This window comes from Scophthalmus maximus, chromosome 17, assembly GCF_022379125.1.
Source record: "Scophthalmus maximus strain ysfricsl-2021 chromosome 17, ASM2237912v1, whole genome shotgun sequence".
Lineage (NCBI taxonomy): Eukaryota > Metazoa > Chordata > Actinopteri > Pleuronectiformes > Scophthalmidae > Scophthalmus > Scophthalmus maximus.
Genome location: NC_061531.1, coordinates 13,481,290 through 13,506,101, shown reverse-complemented (window position 1 = coordinate 13,506,101; position 24,812 = coordinate 13,481,290). Strand labels below are relative to the sequence as shown.

General features: G+C 44.9%; 2 protein-coding genes across 2 annotated transcripts; one reads left to right on the top strand and one right to left on the bottom strand.

The window, feature by feature from the left end:
- Positions 1-1,625: 1,625 nt before the first annotated feature.
- On the bottom strand, positions 1,626-18,044 carry ppap2d (phosphatidic acid phosphatase type 2D). The gene is made up of 6 exons (XM_035615529.2): positions 17,395-18,044; positions 5,911-6,068; positions 5,464-5,750; positions 5,141-5,198; positions 3,428-3,604; positions 1,626-3,198 (listed from the first exon to the last, which is right to left on the bottom strand). The coding sequence occupies exons 1-6, from the start codon at positions 17,600-17,602 to the stop codon at positions 3,094-3,096; spliced, it is 993 nt and encodes a 330-aa protein (XP_035471422.2). The 5' UTR covers positions 17,603-18,044; the 3' UTR covers positions 1,626-3,093.
- A 3,040-nt stretch (positions 18,045-21,084) lies between these two features.
- Positions 21,085-24,468, top strand: tnfsf18 (TNF superfamily member 18). Its single transcript, XM_035615530.2, has 4 exons — positions 21,085-21,436; positions 21,960-22,025; positions 22,434-22,515; positions 22,696-24,468. Exons 1-4 carry the CDS (start codon positions 21,320-21,322, stop codon positions 23,034-23,036), a joined length of 606 nt encoding a protein of 201 aa, XP_035471423.1. The 5' UTR covers positions 21,085-21,319; the 3' UTR covers positions 23,037-24,468.
- Positions 24,469-24,812: the final 344 nt, after the last annotated feature.

Here is a 24,812-nt window from a genome sequence, read left to right as displayed (position 1 = left end):
CCACAATGAAAAGCTCCTACTGAACAAAAAAAAGAAAAATCATATGCAAGGAAATTTCTTGTCCTCTTCAAAGCTGAATCAATTTTACAGCCTCAAGCAGCTTTCACTTGGTAGGTAACAAAGTTCTGACACTGGGATTGTGGAAAGGGACTAGTTCATCACTTTAAACAGGGGCAGAGTTTCTGATGAGGTTATCAATGTCAGACAAAAAAAACCCATGTGTGATACATGTGCCCTTTCCTCAGACATGAAGACATATGCAGGTGAGCTACGTGCTTTCCGCAGCGCACTTATCTGTGCGTTGATTCGGATCGGCACTCCCTCGCATCCGCCCCTGCCATTTTTGTTCCAATTTCAGGACAATCATAATCTCATCAAGGAATTCCCCACAGTTAAATATGAGGAGGAGGAGGGAGAAAGTGGGTTGAGTTTTTCTCTCACAGTGAAGCGTCAAGACGGTAATGGCTTTCACCTGCTGAGATAAGAGTTCAAACACCCCCCATTCTCAATGACCACAGTGCCAGGCTACTGTGTGCACAGTCACAGCAGTGTAAATAGTGAGGCCCTCGTGCCTGGACCTCAGTAATCTGAGCATACAGGATCCGCCTCCACTTGTCGACCCCAATTCATTTGCATTAAGGCCAAAGGGTTAGCGAGGAGGACGGCAGTCGCGGTGTAAAGGAGATGTCATGTTTGACAGGGTGTGTGAGCTGAGCCCGGCGGAGTGGCCCACTGCTCCGTCACACACACCTAAACAGAAGACAATAACAACCAGCGAGGCAGACGCCGATCGACAGGAACCTGTCACACAAGCACAGACATACGCTTTGCTCAGGAATGAAATATGTCTCCTGAGTTACAGTATTATGAAACAAAACAGGCCACCCTGTTCCCACCCTGACGCCCCACGCCCATTACCCTCACTCTCCCCAATCTACCACCCCATCTGTTCTGCCAACTGCTCCACTGCTCCTTTCTTCATTACCGGACCACTTTTCCTGCTCCTATGTCTCCCTTACCTCAGCATTACTGGGCACACCCATTACTGAAGCTCTCCCTCCTTCTCCCATTTGCCCTCTCTGTCTGATTTGGGCTGCTTTTTATTCTCCTCCCTCAGCACTGGAAGTAGTCCGAGGAGAAAGATGAAAAAAAAGAAAGAAAGTAAATGCCTCAGACGACCCAACCTGTATCTCTTTAAGCATCTCCATGGCAGCATGACCCCCTGAAAAAGCCCATCATGCTCCGCTGCACTTGAAAAGGACTGGGAGCAGAGACGGGGCAGAGTGAGGAAGGGTGCGCAGGGGAGAGGGAGCTGTAGTAATGAAAGAAACTGGGGGAGCGCTGGAGTGGAAGCTTCCAAACACAACAAGAGTCAAGCCACTTAACGTTTCAGTTTTTTTACATTTTGTGTCAGCACAGATTTTATTGTATAATGACTTACAAATGTCTTTCCTTTCCAACTCCGCTGTTGAGAAGCCAGAAATAACCAAGATGACATAAATATTGTGACTTTGGGATGAAGCATATGTGTCTGGTCGGCAGGAGAGAGACTGTACTGCATGAACTTTCAGGGTTATTTCTTTTCTTTTGCTGACACTAAAATAAAAGACAGGACAAGGACAGAAGAAGTTACAAACATTCGACTTTCATTTTATTGGTTTGGTTTTTTTGATTACAGTGGTTATTTTTTGCCTTCTGGCATTCACAGACAAAACAAGCACATGACAATAACTGGGAACACACAAAAATATAGCTTTCTGATAATATCTGTGGCTCAGTCTAGTAGTTACAACAGATACAAAAGTAAGTCTCCGTACCTGATCGACACAAATGTAAATACAATCACTTATATAAACAGGTAAAAACTGTCCAGAACTGGAACTAATACTTTTAGAATTCTGTGTGGTTTATAAAATGTCATACCTATTTACATTCAATTTGAATAATTATCATTTCAGGAAAAACAAACAAATATAGCGTATGAGTCTGACATCAACAAAAATAAACACTGATTATTCAAACTGGTGATAAAATACATAATATTGATTATAACTAGAAGGTTCCATTATGTACGTTCAAGTGCTATTAATAAGGATGCACAGGAGGGCCCTTGGGGTCCCACAACCCTGTCGGCTCTCCTGTCAGAGTGGCATAAATCAAGGTGCAGCTCAGAGACTGGAGTCCAGGGGCAAAAGTCAAAGGTTAAAATTCAGTCAAGCCTCCGCCTCTGAGACACAGTCAAAGTGGTTAGTACAGAAAGGAGGCAGTGAAGGGGAGGGGGGGTTACCTGATTCCTCCCTGACGCTGCCTTGGTTACTCTTAAAAAAGAAGGATAACATGGTGTTACAGAACAAATGCTGTTTTTTGTTGTTCTTTGCCTACATACAGGTTATTGTTTCGACATAGTGATGCAGGGCAGTCTGATTCGAGCAGTGACACTTCAGGCCACTGACGGTTAAAACGGTCAGAGGTGGATACATCCGAGGTGTGTATGGTCTCAGTTCACAGCTGTCGGGTGAACGGAGGATCAGAAAACAAAGAGGAAGCCTGCGTTTTCTCGTCTCTCTCTCACCCTGGGCCAAAGAGCGACCGGTTTTGCTTTGAAAGCAAACCACATGCACTGACAAAATGCCTCCGTTTACAGACGAAAACAAGTTAAAAACTTGGGAACTATCAACATTAGCAGCTTCTAAAAATGATCTTGAAAAATAGACATTTTTATTTATTCTTTTTTTTTTCACATATAAAAAATATCTGTACAGTTGTTTTCACTGGACGGGTTTGACTCACAGTCATATGTGCTTCTTGTATTTCACGTGTGTGTGTGTGTGTGTGTGTGTGTGTGTGTGTGAACATGTTAGATATCTGTGTGAGTGTGTGTTTGCATTTGTATCAGTATGCCCCAAACAATAAGCATGTGTAGATTGTACGCCATCACTTTTAATCGTACCCCTGTATTAGAATAAATCCCTTTCTTAGAAAAATGTCTCTTTCCTCCTCCTGCTGCTCCCCTGTGCTATCTGACATTCTCCCTGTCTCTCTGCAGGCCATCTCCACTTATCATCTGGTTCCTGTAATGGCCGCATGTGTCTGCTAACAGACAGTCTGCTGGCTGGACAGTGGACTCTCCAGGGACATGCTAGTAGGAGACAGGTCTGGACGGGCGCAGGGCTTAAACATGGAGGAGATGTAGAAGGCCTGCGGGCACAGACACAAAATATGTCAGGACATATACACAGACCACACACACGCACTGACAATCATTCGCTGTTTATAACAACCTTTAGAGATCCAAGTGGGGAAAACGAGGGAGAGAGCCTATTGTTTAAGCTTAGCTCAGTCAACAGAGAGCAGAGAGAAACAAATCCCGTGAAGACAGAGATAACTGTTGTGCGAGACTATTTAGACAGTGATTTTTCCAACATACCACCCAGTACGCCGTGAGTCCTCCCTGGATGAAGCCCGTGAGGACGTCGGTGGGGTGGTGCCGGTAGTCAGATATGCGGCTCAGGCCGGTGTAGATGGCAATCATCACTAAGAGGAACTGTATGAGCGGACGCAACAGCCGGGCTCCTCGCCATGACAACCGTGCCTGCAGGTAGAACTGCAGAAAAGCACATATATATAATAATTATAATAATATAATAATTCCTGTCAACAGACAAGTGAATATACTGTATGTTCCACAAACACAAACTCGTGATTATGTCTGATGATTCGAGTTCCATTAACGCGACCAGAGCCCTTGGAGTGAAACAAGGACATCCGCTCTACCCAGACAGGGAATGAGAAGCTTGGCATGAGTCCACTGACACAATTGAAACCCCATTTCCTCCTTTTGTTCATCATCCCCATCATCATCACCAGCGCTCGCCTCAGCGCTGCAGTGCAGAATGGATGTTTGTCTGTAAAAATGGGGTCACAGCGCAGGGCGAACGTGATGCAGAGCGCGGAGGCTTTATGAGGTGGCTGCTCGGTCTGTCTGGACCCGTCAACCACCGGGGAGCACATGGCCTACATTCCTGCACTGAGACGGACCCTCACCGGGTCCTTCTCCTCCTTCCCTATCCCGGCCGAGAGCAGGTGTCACCGTTCCTGCTTTACACTCGAGCAGCTGGCCACGGCCTGGGTGGCATGTAGCTACAGGTTTGACACATTCTCCCCTGGTTGTGTGCTGAAACACAGGCTAGAAGCAGGCTGTGTGTTTGTGCCTGCAGTGTGTGTAGAAACAACAGAGTGTGATGTGAAGAGAGAGAGAAAACTGGGCTAACCAACACTGAGGTCCTTCAGGCTGGAGTAGCTGCTTTCCATTCAGAAGTGCAAAAAGGAAAGTCATTGATTTTTCCATAGCACGATCTTCACTTCACAATTTTAGCTGTACACACAAAAAATATTTAGGCCACCTAAGGGTTTAATGACTGGAAATACTACGAACATTTGTATGGATAAATATGTGCTTTTGTCTCCCTCTAACTGTCACTTCTCTCCCCCAATGCACCCATGACCAGAAGGCACAGAGATCGGCGAAAGAGAAAGATGAAGGGATGGGGGATTCGGGGGAGTTGGGTGGTGGTGGTGGTGGTGGTGGGGGCTTAGAGGTTGTCTAATGCTGAAAGAAGCCTGTCGATCTCTCAGCAGGCATATTCAGCCCTCCACCACCCTCCTCTAAATGAGACCCACAACAAGGCCTCCTCTGTCTGCAGAGTCTCTTCATCTATTCATGTTCCTCGTGGAAAACAGCCCCCCCCTCCTCCCTCCTCCCTGTCTCACCAGCCCTTTGAGAAATGCCTCTCAAAGATCTCCTCCCTCACGATCAGGAAGTATGAATATATTTAACAATATATGCCTTGATGTATTCGTGCATGTTTGATTAGCTTATTAATAGTTGCACACGGTGTTCTTGGCCTCTAGGGAACGATGTCGCTCTCTAATAACTGAAACGAAAGTGAGAGCTGTAATATTCCCCCAACATTGTAAACACGGCAACAAATGGTGTAATTATACAACACAAGCTCAGGTGGATGTGAAGGTCACATTCCACTGTGTGTGTGTGTGTGTGTGTGTGTGTGTGTGTGTGTGTGTGTGTGTGTGTGTGTGTGTGTGTGTGTGTGTGTGTGTGTGTAAGGTAGAGGTGACTTACTGCCAGATAGAGCATGGTGTACATTGCAAAGGAAGCATGGCCAGAAAAAAAAGACTTCCTGAAAGACATAAATCAATACAAGATGCTGAAGGTTAAACATTTACGATATTAAGCAGGTTACTGTATACCCCACCCTTAGTAGACACACTGAATCATTGCCCATGCACACACACACACACACACACACACACACACACACACACACACACACACACACACACACACACCACACACACACACACACACACACACACACACACACACACACACACACACACACACACACACACACACACACACACACACACACACACACCACACACCTTGCCTCCTCTACCATCTTCTGATTAGGTTGCCTGCAGTTGACCTGGGCCATGTAGCTGCCCGGAGTGCAGTTGATGGACGCATAGGTGATGTTGCAGACGGACAGGAAGTTGGGTCGCAGGCGTCCCACGCTTAGTTTGGCCATGTTGGTGAGAGACTGACCCACACAGCAGCCAAACAGGAAGCTTCCCAGCTCCTTGTACAGGCATGACACATAGAGGTTTCGGACAAAAGCCCGCGAGTGTACGCCTCGGAAGCGTACCCGGTAGCATTCGCCGAGTGCAATCTGAGGAAGGAGTGAGACGAGAGAAAATAAACTCATACCGCATATCTGCACAAATCCTGGTTGGGTTTGTTTTACTCTTAAAAACACAGACAATACACTTTATTACAGTAATGACAACTTTAAATCACTAGGTTAATGTCCACGGGGATCATTGTCTTACCGTTAAGCCAGTGATGACTATACCACCAGCGATGAGCAGGCTGTCAGGGATGGCCTCTCTCTCCATGTAGGGATAAGTGATGCTGGAGTCTCCACAGAAAAACCCTCGTCTGTACGGAGTCACTGCCTTCAGCTCGCATGCAAAGAATGGGATGGAGGCTGATGAAATGTGGGAGATAAAGGGGGCAGACAAAAAACAAAAGATGGCTTGATGAATGTAAATGAACTGAATATGATAATGGTCTGTGCGGCAAGGACCACAGAAGCAGCAAGATTCATAGATAAATGGTACAGTACACCACTGACTAACATAAAGGTGACATTCCCCTGTCTGACAGGAGAATGTCATGAGATCCAACATGACTTCCAAATTTCGCAGGGGGTTAAGCATTCCACACATAGCTGCCTCCACCAGGGAAGCAGGGAGAAGGAGAGATGATGGACATCGAAAGAAAGACAAGACACGGAGATGGGAATGACTGTGGAGAGTTAAGATGAGAAAGGAGGAAGACGATATTAGAGAGCACGGAAAATTTCAGTCGGCCAAAAGTAGACAATAAACCCAGTGTGGGGAGAGTGAGGTATTGTTGAACAATGACACTTTGTTCCAGTGAAATGCGCTGACTTTTAATTAAGTCCGTCTAATTTTACATTACAATTGTTCTACATATGACTTCACTACGATTCCTGGATGGTCACCAATCTGTGTCCGGTGAACGGGGACAAGGTCTAGTTCACTTGAGCAAACAAACCTCCCAGCCTGACGGTGAAGGTTCACTGGCAACGATGTGTTCAACAATTGTAATGATGGCAAAATGGGAGACGGTGTTCGCATCCCCACATACGACGGCTGAGCTGCACAGCTTTTCATTCTGTGTTGCGCAAATGTACTGACAGCCAATAGCCATGTAAAGGCCTGCGCAGCCTGCTCCGTTTCTCTGTCCCTTATCCCATGTCCCCTTGTCACCCCATGGAATGCAGCGAGAACATGGGACTAATCATTAACCTCTGTGCCTCTCCCTGTCATCCCAGGCTCGCTGGTTGGCTGGAACGGACCCAGGCCAAAACACTGCTCCTGCCAGGGAATCTCTCAGACTACGTGACTGAGTAGTCCACAGGATACACACTCAGAAAACCAGGCCAAAAGGCACAAGACACAAGTACACACTCAAAAGTACAAGCAATCGCACACAAACACAGGAAGTGAACACCTGACCAAGGTAACTATGTTCACGTTGGCTTTGTTCCTTTGTGTGTGTGTGTGTGTGTGTGTGTGTGTGTATGCGTGCTATCACTATCATTAGGTCCACGAAGAAAACAACCATACCACTCATTGAGCTTCACTGAACTGATAATGCAGAGGACTAATCTACAGTACAGATTTGAGGCTATCAGCACAGAAAATGCATAACGAGGCAATTGAACCCCAGTGCGACTGAACCTGAGACATGGCCAGACTAAAAACGTAATACTGTAGTCAAAAGTGTGTGTTTAAGTGAACCCTGTAGTCAAAGTCACGCTGCCCTGACAGAAAGACAAAACACAGATAAAAGCCAGCACACTCTTATTTATTTCCAAAGGGGCCTGAGTAAGGAAGTGAGAGAGGGAAACACGTTGCAGGCAGATAGCAGAGGCTGTGAAGCCAACAAACAGAGAGAGAGAGAGAGATAGGAAACACCTCTCATCTGACCAATATCTCTCGCTCATCTGCATCTACAGGCGTCTCCTCACACACACCTACACAAGTTCAGTTCAGTCACGGGCTGAAACATGCACGCGCAGGTCACCTACAGGTGCGGTCTGTTTTGACAAATGAATTTATGAAAATTTGTGGAAACAGTGTTGACAGCACAGTTAGAACTGGTGTTGTATTGACCTACATCCTAACGAAAGGGGTCCTTGATGTTAGACACAGTACATTACATGTCCTATATTACAGAAATCTGTTCACTGAGATGGTTGGAGTATTGGCTAAATATTTTGTTCAAGTTCTTCTTCTCTCCTACATGACCTGTGTGAGGGTTTCCTGGCTCGCCACCTGCAGAAATCGCAGACACGTCTCTTAATCTCCTACTCGTAATCTCCTTATCTGTTTGTGTCATACCTTGGTGAGGAAATGCGGAGATATGGCCTGGTTCATCTTTGGTTTAAAAGGAGTGGGGGTGGATTTTTTTCACTGGGTTTACACACACGTGTGAGTATGATGAAGTTTAATGGCAGAAATAACCAGTGTGCATCATAATAATTGTAAAAACTTAACATATTAACACTTAAAGCACTTTGTAAGACATTTTTACACAGACTGTTTTTTCCCACCTCTTAAATCTGTTTTTATCATATCATATTTTGGGGTGTTATTTTGAGTAAAGTGTTTTGCAATATAAAGTACATAATTTTACATTTTAATCTGCCATAAAAGTAATTGTATTGGGTCAGATCTTCCTTGTGTCCTCCAAATGGCCAGTTCTCCCTCAACAATCATCATTTTGCTGATAGAGAGGTCATGGGCAGATTCCCATCAATGTCTAAAAAAGAAACTGGCTTCAGGTAGGGATCGTTTTCAATACATATGGAGGTCTAATGGAATCCCATGAAGTGCTGGGCCAGTTAGCAGCATCTTTTATTACCTCAGGCCTGCCAATACCGATGGCTGTATGGCTTGACTTGTTTTCCCATTTTTGGACCAAGTTCATGGACAGACACGGCCCTAATGGCCATTAACCAAAGGTCACAGTGTGGCAAAGTAGTGCACGAGTGAGTAATAATTCTCAAAGCTGAAAAAAAAAAAAATAAATGCAAAGAAAACCACATACGTTGGCCACATGCAGATAGTTACTGAGTATCTGCACAATCCTATACAAATTACGAGCCCATGTGTCAGCGGCTATGCTTTACAACGACAACTACATTACAACAGTTTTCACAACAAGGCACAAAAACACTTCAGAGACCCTCACATCATCTGTCACGCAGCTGTGAGCAAACCTCTGCACCTGGCCAAGACATGCTCGAATGAGTGCCAGGCTTGGAGGGCCTGCGAGGGGAACCAAAAAGGAGGCGGAGGAGTGGGTTGGCTCACGCAGCAAGGCCCAAATGTGCTGCTCGCTGGGCCTGACACTCAAAGAAGGAATGCTTTCAAATAGTCAAAAGCGACAGAAAGAAAGGAGGGAGGGGAGGAGAGAGGGAGGGAGAAAGGAGAAGAGGAGGAATGAGTGCAGAGGGGATATGTGCCTCACTCTGAGAAACTGTTCTGGTTCTAATTTACACATCTATGACCACAGCCCAGAATGAGCTCACTGCGAGAGGAGAATAACAACAACCAAAAGCAAGAAAGTTAAGAAGAGAAAACTATGGGGAAAGTGATTCAAGGCAGTGCAAAGAAGAGAGGACAGATGGTACTTGCATATGGACGTACTTTCAGGTCATATTGCTGAACATCTGTTGATCAATACAAAAACTCAAAACTAGGCTAAAATTCATGGCCAAGGGGCTAGAGAATTGACAAATAGGGGTGAGGGGCAGTATTACTGGGGTGAGAGAAAACTGCAAAGATGGAGCCAAGAGAGATGCTTCAAGGGTTTCTCCGAAGAGAACAGCAGACGGAGGCGATTAGTGGTGGTTCTGGAATGTGAGGGTCAGAGATCTGGGCTCTGCTGGGACCCGCTCTGTAAACACAAACCCCGCCTCGACCAGCAGAATACCCCCAAATGCACATACAAGCTCAACACACTCACATACACATATAAACCACACTTGGATGCAAACAAACCAAACCCGCAGCCACATAGACTAACAGACAACCAAACAAACCGCAAATAAACCAACTAGCACCCAGGGAAAAAAAAAACCCCCAGCTCACCAAACGAATTTACCACAGAGCCAGAAAACCACATCAAGTCAAACAATCCTAAAAAACATGCACTGAGGCAAATAGCCTCACGCGTAGACCTAAATGAACTCCTTTGGATGCTGCTGCTGCTGCTGCTGCTGGATAAAAACACCCGGCGCATCCTAATAGATTGGCATGACACACAGCCGGAGGCCATATCCAAGCCACAGTGATGGTAATATGTGTCATCACACCCAATAATATCAGACTGTACAGGCCTCATTCTAAATTTGCCCTTTGCTAGAACTGGAGGACAGGCAATAAGTGACCCGTCAATACGGACCCATCTGGCCGCTACAGCTTGCTACAGCACCCAACCGGGGTGGTCCACCCTCACTGGGCCCCTCCCCAGCTTGCATGTGCCAGTGTTTCCCAACAAAATTTTTAAGCTGCTTGTTTACTTTTGAGTCAACCCTGCTTAAAGAAAATAATAAAAGCTAGTGAACTGAATTGCGAAGTGTCGTAATTTCAATCTTTGCAAGCATGATAGTCATGATAACAGTTTGCAATGTGTCGGCCTAAAGAACCTAAACAGTGGTCGTCTGCAGTTTGGCTTCTGCTATTATTTGTGCTATAATGACTTTAACTGCACAAAGCTGTCTCCATAAGTGAGCCATGAGCCGCTCTTTCATCTGATCGCTATTCAGTCTGAGTCAGGTGCTTTACAGGAAAAGCCAATTCTTTGATGTTTCGGCTGATATAAAAAAAAGGTCTTTGTTTAAAGAGGGAGTCCGGGAAGAGACTATGCACCGTCACACACAAACACACATGCTTTAAGGTAGGTAACACTAAAAACAGGAGATGAAGTCATTCGCACCAAGACTGTGATTATGATTGGCAACCATAAACTCCAACGAGCCCAATTAAAGTGAGTGTCCTCGAAGGTGGTTCATCCAATTCTTCCTTTGTGGCCCAGTTCAGGTAGAGGAGAGATGGGATACGGGTGAGTGGCTGGCTGCCCCCTGCACAGACACACACACACACCCAACTCTTTCCCCATAATTAGCTGGATAGTTCTGCAAGACTGATCTGTTTGGTCTGCCCTGATGGCGGCACAAAGAGAGTAATCCGTGAAGAATAAAGAGGGACTGAGGAGCCACAACAGCTCTGGAACTTTGTCAACCATCTGCTATCATCAGCATCTGCAGCTGGACTCCATACGACCTCTTCCCCAACTTCATTCATCACTCCCCAACCAATATTTGGATCAAAAATGCTAATATGAGATTCAAGTGATCCAGACTCTGTTAAATTTTTAAGGCATACAGTGCATGTATCCTCCTCTTATACACAGCTTCCAAAAAGGCCCAGAGGGGAACTGCGAGACAACTGAAAGTACCTTAGCAGCCAAAAATTCTGATACATTTTGAAGCTTTTGGATGTGCAAAATCAAAAAAGTCACACAAAAGAAAACTCTGAGTGTGAAGTCAAATTGTATTTTTCTTTTGCAGGCGATCCCGCTGCCTTTCTGTCGCTTCACCTTCCACCATCGCACCAGGAAAGGTCTCGCTTGCCCCTTCCACGGTTACTGTAGCCGCTGGCCAGTGGAGACATGTCTCCCACAGCTGCTTCTGTTCTCTCCACACTCCACTGACCTGTTTCCTGGAGCCCGGCTCTGGAGTTCAGGGTATGAGTGGTGAGGCCTGAACTGGGCTGTCTGTGTGCCTGTCTGATTCAGCAGGAACATAAAGGACCCGCCACTGTGGTATGTACCTTGAAAACTTTAAAGGAGCTCCCTGGTGGTTTTTGCGGTGAGAAGGTAAGGGTGTGCCCGGTGAGCCGAGGGCTGGCAGTCTGCAATGTGAGAACGACTGGGAGAGCTGCGGCCGAGACAGCAGGGGAGGTGTTTGGCATCAGTGGCTGCCTTATTTTGTCTTTGTGTTTTGGTTTGTAGAAGAACATGTTTGCAAAAGAACAGTTGGAGCAACTTCAGAGAGGAACGTGAGGGGATGAAGGGAGGAAAGACTCCAGCAGGTGAGATGTGACACAATGATTGAATTCTCCCAATGATGTGTAACCATGCCGTGGCGCCAAGGGGGGGGGGCTGTCTAAGTCTCTGACAATAGGGGGACAGACAGATAGAGGAGGACGAGTCATTAATCCAGACAGATGCAAAGGCGGGCTACAGGCTGTACTCTGATTCAGGTAGACGCTCTGATGGTAAACCTCTTCAGACCCATTCCAGCTAATGAGCACTGAGGATGACGGCAACACACACATCTTGATTGAGTCATTAGAGCTAATACCTATGGACCACCGTGGGCACTTATAGAACCATCTTCGAGGAGACGGTTGCAGCTGTCTCATTAAAAGTTAATCTGAACATATTTGCTGTCTGAACCTTTCTGCTCCTTCTCCGAGTTCTACTTCCTCCTGAGTACATACATACACAGCTGTAGATAAGATCCCTCAGGCGCCCCTGGGTCTGAACTCTGACCCCTACAGTAGACCCTCAACCCCTTTTTCTCTTTCCACACCTCACTCTTCACTCGCTCCCTGGGGCTGTTTGCTCATTCAGGCTCTCACTTGCCCCTGAGCCTTCAGGCCACTGAGACATCTCTGAGGCCTGAGTTGGCTCCGTTGTGCTGATGGGTGAAAGAAGATGGATCAACAGCGAAGCGCGGTGAATGCAACCGTGTATTCTGTCTGAGGAAGGGTGCAGCTAATGGATTCCTGAACCTCTGCAGCGTTGTCCGAACGGGAAGGAGATGCATTAACACACCAGCGTAAGAGAGAAAGCAAAATCGCTTCCTCCGCTCGCTAATGATTTGACTGATCCATTTTTAATGGCCCTCCATATGTCAGCTGCCGAGTGACGCTAATGTGTTTCATAACTTCGGAGACTGTTTGATCGTGGCCTAAAATGCGCAGCAAAAAACGGCACCGGCAGATTTGTCAACAAACAGCGCACACATGGCAGCTGTAGTAGGGTGTCTGGGTTCGCAGTCGCGATGACACAAACAACCACACCCACACTTTTCCTCATTAGCACGCGTGCACACATGAATACGCACGCACGGGAGAACATTTAATTTTCCTGGCCCTGTACGCACAAACATGCTGTGACGTGTTGGCCTCTCGCTGTCTCACTCACTTGGCAGCTTTCTCTGCCAAAAGAACAGAACCAGGAATCCTCGAACATAAACCCGCCACCTGCCCGAAACACGCACACGCGCGCACGTGCACACAGACATAAAAACACACTCTCACACACCTCCCTACATTGCTCGAACACCTTCACTACCAAAATAGAGACTGTCTGAAGAAAAGAAGTGAAATAGAGGAGCGGACAAAGGCAGAGATATAAGCTGGAAAGACGGGGCCCTCTTAGTATTCAGATCACTCAGGTAGATACCTATCGTCTGGTCCTGGCATGCTGCTTCACGTCTAGAACAAAAAACACACTTACACACAACAGTTTCAGTTTTACACTTCTGAAATATGCAAAAACTACTTCTCCTAACCCTAATATTGAATCAATCACTTTCTTGCTGTAAAATCGAAAAATCTATGTAAATTATGGCGTGAATAACCTTTCTTTGTTGTTTTAGTCTCACTCAGCCTCACAACTAATGCATATCAAGTGTGAAACAATTTCACAATTAACCTAGTGGCAGTTGTTATGTTTTCCTAAGCCGCATAAGCTGATGGTTGCGGCCACTTCCACTCAGTTCCCAATTACTCTTCAGAGAAGCAATAAACTGGCTTTATTGGGGTGATGAGAGACAAGGGACCACCTGCGCAGGAGGGAAACAGCAGTGCAGGCCGGGAGGCCTGTCCCCGCACGCTTGGTAGATATGACAAACACCCGACACCTTCTGACCACAAGTTGGATGGACCCCCGATCTTAGACGCAGCCACAGGGCAGAGATTCTGTCGGCTCTCTCCTGGTCAAATCTCCACGGCAGGAATTAACGAACACACACACACACACAAACAAACACTTGAACAGATTCAGGCATTTGCATTCTGCCTCTTACACGGAGCCTACTGACACTGAGCTGAACCAGAACAATCCATCTTTTTGTGAAGATGTGCCTGTCAGAACAGACCCACGAACGACCCTGCCTTCATGCTGAGGTGAAACAATGTTAGACGTGTCAGGTGTTCAGTAGGAGTATGATCAGGTAACCTGAGTCAAAGCCTCAGTTAATGTCCTTCATATCCCAGCAGATTTGAGTTAATTCATGACGCCACACCATGATAACTTCATGTCAACCCCTTTAAATCTGAAGTAAACACTAAGACAGAAGGGGGAGGCTGTGAAAACCTCAGGACCCTAAAGGAATCCATCTTCTGCTGATAGCATAATGAGGACGGATGCTTCGGGGTAAAATTCCACAGTTGCCGTTGTGAATGAGCCCCTTTACAGAGTGAGTAATGACGGCAGGTCAAACGTCTGAGAGGATCTGATGATGGCATTTTAAAAGGAAAATTGCAATAGTCACGACGAGATAAGAGGATTAAGCTAAATGAATGGCCCGATTCATTTCCAATAAGTGATGGCATTGAGGGCCGAATGCCCACAGATGAGTCAAGGTCAGGCCTCTGCTGATAACTGACACGGTGGTTAACAAAGATCTGCAGGATTCAATCAGACAGACGTGAATCTGTCAGCGACCCAGTTGCTAATAATCTCTCCCAGTGTGACAATACATCATATTGTACTGTATCATTTAATAATGTGCTCTCACTCCAGTGCTGCTGAGCATTTTGAACAATTCACCATGTGTTGTTCATTAGGTATTGATCTGAGGTGACAACTGCTTCGTGTGTGTGATAGAACTCTAAGTGTAAAGCAGCGGTCTTTGTTTTTGCCAAATTTTTGCGGGAGAGAAACTGCAGGTCAGAAAATATGTGCGCGCATTGGAAACTTGAACAGAAACCTGTTAAATGTGCCTCTGTCGCTTGGCTTTGCTTTTCGCTGCGTGCGGGATTAGTTGAGAAAAGCTTTTTCAAGCAGCTAGCACCAGCCAATCAAATCCCAGGCACCGGTGCTATAGCCAATCAAACCGCATTTATACAAATACAGATTCTGTCTGAAGTCTAAATGAGCGTGGAGAGAGGAGGCAGGAAGCAGTTGGATATCCTGTTATATGTTCATCTGGTTGAGAAGTTACTTCCCCCTCTACTTCCCTTTGGTGTTGCATGACACGTTAGCACGAAAGACGGCTATGTTGTGTGTCCCGAGCAGGAAAACGGTGATTGGTTGTTGTGGTTATGAGGGTGTTAAGGCAATGCATATGAGTGATTTCTCAGTAAGACCTTGTATCTTGACAATGTTAAAAAATCTAAAACTGAACACAGAAAACACAGAACAAATTTTCAGTGTTTGTTGAACTGAAATTGTACCAGAAACATATCAACAAATTAAATCAAACAGGGACCTCCAGTAAGAGGGTGAACTTGAATATTTCAGCCACAAATGGTCCATCTGACTGTCACTCCTCTCAGCTGAGTCCACTTTGAGGCTCAGAAACTAGAAACCATCTTCCGATGGGATCACACTCGTCAACATGTTGACGTTCCAACCCATGAGTACTCAGTGGATGGGCTGTAGTTTTACTGAATAGCTTATAGTTGGCAGGAATGATTCGAACTGTGCATCGGTTATCCTTGACTTATAATGAATGTGGGCCAGGGGCGTAAAGTGGGGGGGCCCCCTTCCCTACTTCTAACCCCCCTATTTCCAGCGTCTTTGCTTGCATCTCATCCGCCTTCGAACTCGGGCTTGATTTGATCTCAACTACACGCGTGTCATTTTTTCGGTTTCTCACACAGCTGTGACACAGTGACAAAATCTGTGGACAGACAGACAGACAGACAGACACCTGCCGAAGTACAAAAACCATAGTTCCCAGGACAGTGGGCATCTCTATGACCACACTATGCCATTATAGGAAACACACACAGATCAGATGCACTGTCGCGCCTGGTACAGAGAGGTCAGGGTGTGCAATTTAGTGACGAAAGCGAGTGGCGTGCACATTGTGTTTCTTAGGAGGAGAACTGAGAGAGGGCATTTCCTCCATTGTGCTGACTAATGCTGGGTCACTTAGCCACTTCCTAAACGCAGAACAAAGCTGCTGAGCAGTATGACGAGCATAGAGTTAATAGCATACCTGCAGGGGTGAAGAAACGGCAGTGAAACTAACTGCCTCACACGGCTGTTTTTTTATGCCAGACTACTTCCTATATACTCCTAACTGCCAACGAGGCCGAGACCTGTCGGTCTGCCTCGACGGGTTCCGCCTCCCCCGTGCTGCCGGACCGAATAACACCTCAAGTCAGTCACACAACGCCGATGCTCCCTTCCCTATCATGTGAGATGACAACATGAAACTATTGGCTCACTCTGAACAAGGTAACTCACTTTCCCAGCAGCGGGTGCCAAAGTGAGCCTTCAAGCTTTTAGTGGATTTCAGATGATTCCCCGCTAATCTGAACGGAGGTGGAAAGTATACGTCAATACATTTCAAGTAAAATTCTGAGGTAGTGGCACCTCATATGAGTATTGAGATTTTTTTGTTCAGTGCATGTGTCCTTCTGCAAGATAATATAGCTGCAATGATTAGTTGTTTAATTAGTTAATCTATTGGACAAAAACATAATCTCCAACTGTTTTGATAATCAAATATTTAATATATAAGTTATTTGTCGCTTAATTAAAGACATTGTAATGGACATTTATTACTGTTTTTTTATGTTTTTGTAAACCAAATGATTAATCAATTCATTTAGAAAATAGTCTGCTCAAAATAATCAACACCTATTAGATTGTGCAAATCATGACAGTTGCTAATATCTATAAACTGTTTTTTACCATTTCAGGTAAAGATACATAACAACTGCCACTTCGCGCAATAAGTTATGATTTTGCACGATACAATGTAAAAAAACAAAAACTGATTGCCGTATTACTTCATAGTAGAAACAATTATCTTATTAAATCCAACGTATTCCTCTCGCTCCACTCGCTCCTTTTGGGTTATGTCACTGTCCCCTGAGTTGTTGTCCACATGTTGTGTTCCTTCTTTTTTTTTGTAAATCGACATGTGTGACCTGTTGGATGAATGAGCACAGAGAGTTATTTGTGTCTGATGCTCAGTGATCCTGCAGTGAACGAGGCACGAGAACACAAGCGCGGGGGCATGTTTATGTCAGAATTCCCACGTTCTTCTCCCGGGAACTCTCGGGGGTTACCATGGGAACAGATGAATTCCCGGGACTCTCTCGCTCTCTCTCTCTCTCTCTCACCCACGTGCACTGTGAGGACAGAACTGAAAGTGTGTCTGCCCCTTTGAACACTTCCCCCTTCGACTTCTGGAAAAATGCTTTGCAGCTTCGTTAACTTTAACAAATCCCCATCCAATGTGACTTTTCGCTCCCGGAATCCAGCATCGTTTAACCTCCTTGTAACCTCTACAAAAAGAAAACGGTCGACGTGATTTACAACGCTGCTGTTGACATTGGTGAAATAATAAAACCCCATAACCCCTTTAAACAAAAACATCCGTGCAAAGTTTTTAAACTGGTTATGGTAAATTCAAATGGAAACTACGGCTGCAATAATACATTGAATGCACCTATTCTTACCGACAATGAGACATATTAAATCCAACCCGACAAGCATCCTCCTCTTCGTGCAGAACGAGCTCTCCTCCTCGGTCTGGCGGAGGAAATGATTCCCGGCTCCGTTCTCCATCCCGTCCCCGACCTCTCCGCCGTCAGCGAGCCGCAGCTGGAGCTCCGCGTCCCGGGGCAGCGTGTCGCCGCGGGTGCCGGGGGAGTTGAACTTCTGCATGTCCTTATGGCTTAACGGGTTTCTGACAACTTGCTAACAAGGAATAATCAACAACAACGTCGCCGCAGGTTGTTCGTTCAGTCGTCGCTGGCCGGTGAACGATGTGTGGCAGATTCCCGAAGCGCTCAGTCCGTCCGTCGTCGGCGCGTCAGGTCCATGTCACCGCGGGTGGGACAAGAGGCAGAGCCCGGTCGAGCCCGCAAGCCAGCCCGCTAGGTGAGGCACCGCTCCACGGTGGTCGCGAAGCAGCGAGACGCGCTGGGCGAAGGACAAGGGGAAAAGATCACAAAGAAAAACTGACGGTAGATACGAGGCACCACAAACACCCGAGTCGACTTCCACTCGGGCCGGAGTTGACAACCGACTTGTCCGCGGGAGCTGGTTGTGAGTGACGCCGCGCTCGCGACCCGTCCCGTGCAGCCCAGCGACCACAGCTGTGTCAAGCGGACACGACCGAAACCCGGATCCGGTTCGAACTTTTCAAAATAAAAGTTTTTCCCCCCTCCCACCCTTGATTTATGCACCTGTGAAACTGCAGCTTCGGCTGAAAAGTCGTGTACTATTTCCGGTGTTATTCCGTTCGACTTGACGCAGCTGCAGCTCCTGACACCCCCCCCCCCCCCCCCCCCCCCCCCCCCCCCCCCCCCCCCCCCCCCCCGCCGCCCCCTCCTCCTCCAGCGGAGTCGATGTGAACCGATCAGACTGGAGCCGAAAACATGTTCGATCCACCTGAATCCTGAGTGTGCTCCTCTCTCCTCTCTCCTCTTCACATGGTGATTGCAGACCCCCGCACACAGCATCAGCACTTTCTCCAGACTATTTAAAGAAAGTTTTTTATTGTTTGGGGTTGGGTTTTTTTTTTGCAACGAAACCCTACATTAAAAGAAACATATACAAAAAAATAAAAGCTGTAAAAGATAAATCTTTCCAACGTCAATGATCCTACTCAGGGCAGATTTTGCGCAACTGTGGCGAAAGTACGACAATAAAAGAACCGCTATCATCCTTTATTATGAACTTCTGTTTTATTATGAAATCTTTACTGCTCCATCTGTGCACTTCTACGTGCAACACTGTCCCATGCAAATTGATTTTTCCACAATATTGACTCCTGCTGTTTGAATGTCAGCCAGTTCACTGCCCCAAACATATAATCTGAACACACAGGCCTTCCCCTCTGGAAACTATGAGGAGTCGAGGGGCTCATGAAATGCAGGTTGTTTTTAATCTATCAGTTGGCTGCATGTTGGCCCTCTGGCTTTCTCAGTGTGTGAAGCCTGGAGGTTTCCTGCCACCTGGTGTAAAGACTGAGGCACAGCTGAGTGTACTGTCTCACATGTTTCAGCTGCATGGCTGCTGCTGCTGTTTGTTTGTTTGTTGCACATAATCGTGACAAAGATTCGTTTTATTATCAATTCATCTTCATTGATCTTTATGTCTGTATAATGTCAACATATTCTATATTGGTTAGAAGGGAGAAAATAGGCACATATTTATATTTGAGAAGCTGGAAAAGGTGAATCGTTGGCATTTTACTTACTTAAAAAATCAAAATCAATAAATATTCCTGTAGCCTAATGATTGATCGAAAGATTGTTTCACCTCTAAAAGAAGAAGCCTACTTCCTTTCTTTCTTTCGTTCTTTCTTCCTTCCTGGGGAAAGATGGGAAACAGGTTGTTGACAATTGGCTCCTTATAATTGAATGCAGAGAAAACTCACAAAGTCTGTCCATATTGGGACCGAAAACGAACATTATTTAATTGTAACTTGAGCATTAAAAGTGAATAAAACGTTTCAGAATTACAAAAGATCAATCTAAACATGCAATAGAGAAAAGGGGGGGGGGGGGGGGCACACTATAGTAAGATCTGTTCTAATATAATTTCTAATAAAGACAGGTAGAATAACAGCGTGGTCCCCGATATTCATCACTAATCTGGTTTCTATAATTTTTCACTTATCTTGTGCGTTATTGATTTACATCCACTAGATGGCTGTAAATCATCTTTACATGGTGAGAAAGTCAGAGGAAGTTAACATAATGTACAGCGACATTAGTAATTCGAGGGTTGATCTAAAATGAGTGAAGTCACTGTGATTCTGTGTCATCGCCCTCAGGAAATTCTGAGCTGATTATCCATCCATCATTGATATTTCGTGTCAATCTCTCCACTATTCCATTATTTCAGGTATCACATCCGAACTCCCCCAAATAATTTTTTTACAAAAAAGACCATTTTTAAATATTAGGTTTCCTCTTTTCCTCTCGAATGAACGTATGATTCATACCATTTTGGGTTTTGGTATTATCACCCGAAAATGCAGAACTCAACTATAAAACATTGCTGGTGGGTTTTTATGTCCCTCTGCATTTCCATCACATTTGCCACCACAGGCCAATCCCCTCCAAGGAAGTCTCACATGCTTGAAATAAGCTGCGGCTGCCTCTCAAATATCCCTCCGCTCTTTTTGCTTTTCAGATGAAATTCAAATGATATATTCTGTCTGCCATTATTTCACTAAAATACAATCCTACTGAAGTCAGTCACAAGTCTGGGCATGTTGTTTGCTATTGTGTGACCTGAACTTTTTTTTCATATAGTCTGCCTTCTACCACAGGTATCAGAGTCTGTTCACCCTGATGACACATACCTGAACCGAAGCCCATCCTGTTTTGCTGCCATGAAACTTCCCCACAGCAAAGTATCAACAGAGAAAGTGAAACCATGGTCACTGACCTGAACTCAAATTAGATACAAGTGCGAATTTTCAAGAAGTGCAATGAGTTAACAACATTTGATGACATTTGTGAGTTCCACTAGGACAGTGATAGTTTCTTTGATGCATTTCCTCTATGATCTTACACATTTATTCCGTTCAAGTGCTGATTGTTTGGTTTGATTTCATTCAAATGCACCATTCGCCACATTAACTATAACTAAATTTATTTTTGTTGTATTCATTTCATTAACTTTATCCCTATAGAATTCTGTGCTGTCAAAATCTAGTATTCCAGGTTGAAAGCCTCTATATTTCAGCGTTGAACTAATACATCCGATCTTTGTATAATTGCTCTAATCAACCCTCAATCACATCCTGTAAATGTTCCTGCTGCAGAGTGATCTTAGGAATATGGAGTACATATATTGTAGTCAAGTGGAGGGGAAAATGGAAAAAGTTGGGAGCAAAAAATTGCAAAGCAATGACTTTCAGTGTTGACATAGCAATCATATAAATGATAAATAAATTATAAAGGGTCATAGTTTTTTCCGCAGGTCTCATCAAAAATAAGGAACTGAATGAATCGCTGTGAAGTAAATGTATGTCAAAGTTCTTCTTTCCTTCCTTTATCTCCTTAGTGAGTCTTGTTCTGTCTTTGGTGGTTAATAAAAGAAAAGGGCCAGCCCCGGGAAGCAGACACAAACAGTCACGGGCTCGCCGTGTAGGCCATCAGCAACATACAGGGAAAGTACCATCTGGATTCCTCTTTTGTTCTATAGATACTCAGAGCACGGCAGAACACATTCAAACATCACATCGTCCTCACTACATGCACACACAGAGCTCAGGAAGCGATCACACACACACACACACACACACACAGACACCGTCCGGGCGCACAGCAGAGGAAACTCAGGACCTGTACAAGCGTCACATCTGTCTTCCTGCTCTCCCTCCGGGCTCAGGTAGCTGTTCGCACAGCCGTCGGACTGACGATGCCACAGCACACGCGACATTCCCTGATCAACGTCCTCCTCTTGTGGACCGCCATCCTTTCCATCGTCCAAGTTGTGTTCATCGTCTTCTACATCACAGCTGGACACCGCGGTGTGGTGAGGCAGACCGACTTTACAGAATTCTTAAAGGGTGTCTGCATGATGAGAACTTTACATCGAGAACTCGCACAGCAGCTTTTTTAAAAAGTAAGACAAAGTGCAGATGAGGAATGTGAGACTGCTGTATTGAGCACGCAGCACCTGAGCAGTGCATCTGTTATTTCTTGTGGTTTTGATAGTAGCAGCTGGTGAGACAGACACACCCGCCTGTGGTCTGCTGCTGCCTATAGACCTCTGTCATCATCAGTGCATATCCCACAGATCATACACAATGACACAATATGTACGACAACATTTCTGGTCTAATTCATTGAAAGTAACGGTTTAGCATTATGGTCGACTTCTAAGCAGGAAGTGTTTGCGCTTGCTTCTAAAAGACAGTTTTTGCATTATTTGTCCTACATACAAAAAGATTTACACAATTTGAACCTACTTGGGTCAAAGTTCATCCACCGGAAAATTACAACCTTTTTGTCACTTTTATCATGGGCATATTTTGTGCTTCTGTTTCCTTCTGCAGCCTCAGAACAGTATCGCTGTAGCACCAACGCGCACTATGCAATTCCATGCGAACAACACACCTTCGGTAAGACAACCACAGCTTCAGAGAGTTTGTGCGTTCACTGTTGACTTGGCTGCTGTTTTATACATTAGTAATTCAAAGGTTCTGGTGATTGGGATGCCATACTATTATTTTACGTTTTTTAAAAGTAAAAAATGATTTTGCAACTGCAATCCTGCAGCAGACAACTTCCCTTTCGTCTCAGTGTTACTCATGTCAGACAGTCCCACCACTGTCCTCATGGAGGAAGCACTTTTCAGGGAATTGCCACCAAACTGAACCTCTTTATTTTCCCACTGAACATGTGAATGACCTTGTCTCGTCAGCACCTTCAGAGAAATGTAACCTCTGCGTGTCACCGTGGCAGCCTTAATGGCATCACATTTAATGTTAAAATTGCGAGACCAACAGAGCTCTTCCTTTTTTCAACAGCCTCCATCCGAGCATGGGCTTCTCTTGGGCAAAGGGAAAATGCTCAGCTTTCTGGCTACTGATGGTACCGAGGCCCACGACGGTAACTGCTGTCCCATTTTGACTATTTCTGTACTCGGTGTAAAAAATTAGCTCACAGTGAGTCAGGCCATCATGCATAAGCTCTTATGAAATGCATTTAAGATCCTGGTCAGCGGGAATATGATACCGCGCGTAATCAAAACAAACGCACATCTAACAGCAGCTTTTCTGTCGCCCACAGATGACAAGAGAATTAGATGGTTAGCGAAGAATCCAGATGCAACCCTTATCTCAGAAGGAGATGTCCTGGCCGTGAAGAAGGACGGCTATTACTTCCTGAATCTTCAGGTGACACTGCGCTCATGTGAAGAGGAAAAGGAGCACACGGTCAGTCTGAAGTGGAACAACAAACTCCTCCTGCACGGTTGGATTAATACGAAGTCATGCAGCACGGGCCTGCTCGGCAAGGTAGAGGAGCTGTCTGCTGGAGGGACCCTGGGGGTCACCCTCGAGCCGAAAACCTCTATTAATACGTCTGAATCTGAAACTCACCTGGATATCATCTACATGCGCAAGCCGTAGCTCTGACACAATACATCCATTCAAAAAAACCCTTGGCATCTCCCAGGTCACCTGTCCCAGCCTTACAGGACCCAATGACCCTGGTCAGATGCAGAGACGGCAGGACAGAGCGTGCTTATTGTTCTCATGATACCAAACAGACGCGTCTTCCTGCAGTCAGAGAATGGATGAAAGTACTGGATTGAAGCTGGGCCTCATAGCTTTTAAATTCTGGTCTACAAAAAGAAAAGAAAAATCCCCCCCCCTATCCCCAACTGAATTCACATTGATTCAACGTCCAGTTACTTTTGGACAGTAAAGTAAATATACCGTAAAGCAGCTCCAGGATTGGTCCTGGGTTGATGACATCACTACAAATCTGTTTCTCTGCTGTTGTGCTCAATGGAACTTCACACTTCTTGTGCCGTAGAAACAACATGGAGTAAACTGTAGGTTTGGGTGGGGTTTAAAATGCCTGGGTTAGAAAAGCAAAGTTGGATTGTTCTCATCGGTTGTAAAACAGCTGTGACCGAAGACAACACTTTTAAGGCGGTGAACCAGTCTTTACTTGATTGTTCAAAATTTATTTCCTTGTCGGAGAAAATAGTTTGCTCCATGAATGTATTATTTTGAAGTGCAACATCTGGCAGAAAACCTACGTTTTGTTGCCAGACTTGGATATTTTCACAGCTCATTTTGATAATTTATTTCTTGAAATATTTGTAACTGTTTTAATTAAATATTTATGTTGTGCTTATTTATTATGTGGACATTAAATATATACTGTACATTATATGCAGCTACTCTATATATTGTATTCAACAAAATTGTTTGGACAGGTCATCTAATAACCAATGAATATATGTCACTGTGTGACAATGTGTCACTGTGTATCATACATACATTGTTATTAAGTCAGTGGATAAATATTCTATATTTCTAATTAATGCAATACAAACGGGAAAAAAATGGTTGGCAAGTGTTTCAGAAAAAGGGTCAGGAATTGTGGATTTATTTGTTTTGACATGGTATTGTAGAATTTTCATTTCTTTTCAGTCTGTAATGATTTTAAGCAATGTAATTCATTTATTTATTAACAATGTAAACGCAATCAACACAATTGCGTACATTAATATTCCATTTCCGAATCTGAATTTGGGAATGAAAAGTGAGATTTCTTGACAGAACTAACCTCCGATTCTCCGTCACTACTTGACGCACATTGAGACGCCTGGATCACAAGTTGTGGTGGTTTGTGTGAAAAGTTTCATGTAGTGAGGTTTTTAATTTGGTTTCGTCAAGGATTTTCAGTCGTTGCTTGGGCCCCTGAAAATATGTATACGTCAGCGTGTTTATGCATTCAAAATCAGCCATTTTGTGTTTTTATATTCGACTACGTCAGCGTAGTTACTGTCTTTAAAATGTGTAACAATTAAAAACTTTGTTTTCTTAATAGTGTTAACTTTCTATATTGTGTTTCAAGAGCTGTGCAGAGTGAATGAAACTGCGATGACTGGAGCGTTTGACTCTGAGTCAATTTCAAGACCCTGGGTAAAATGTGAAAGAGAGAGGTCATAAGTGTACAGTGGGACCCCGCGGATACGGTGGGACCCTCCCTTCAGTATGCTGTCGAAGAATATTACCCCCCAAGATTCTGACAAAGCAAAATTTAAAAAAAAAAAACACATCACACAGCATATTGTCAGACCTACACTACCAACAGCAGAGATTAAGTACAGATAAAAAAAAACGTCACTGTCTGGAACATGATATTAGTCATCACAGCCAAGATACATA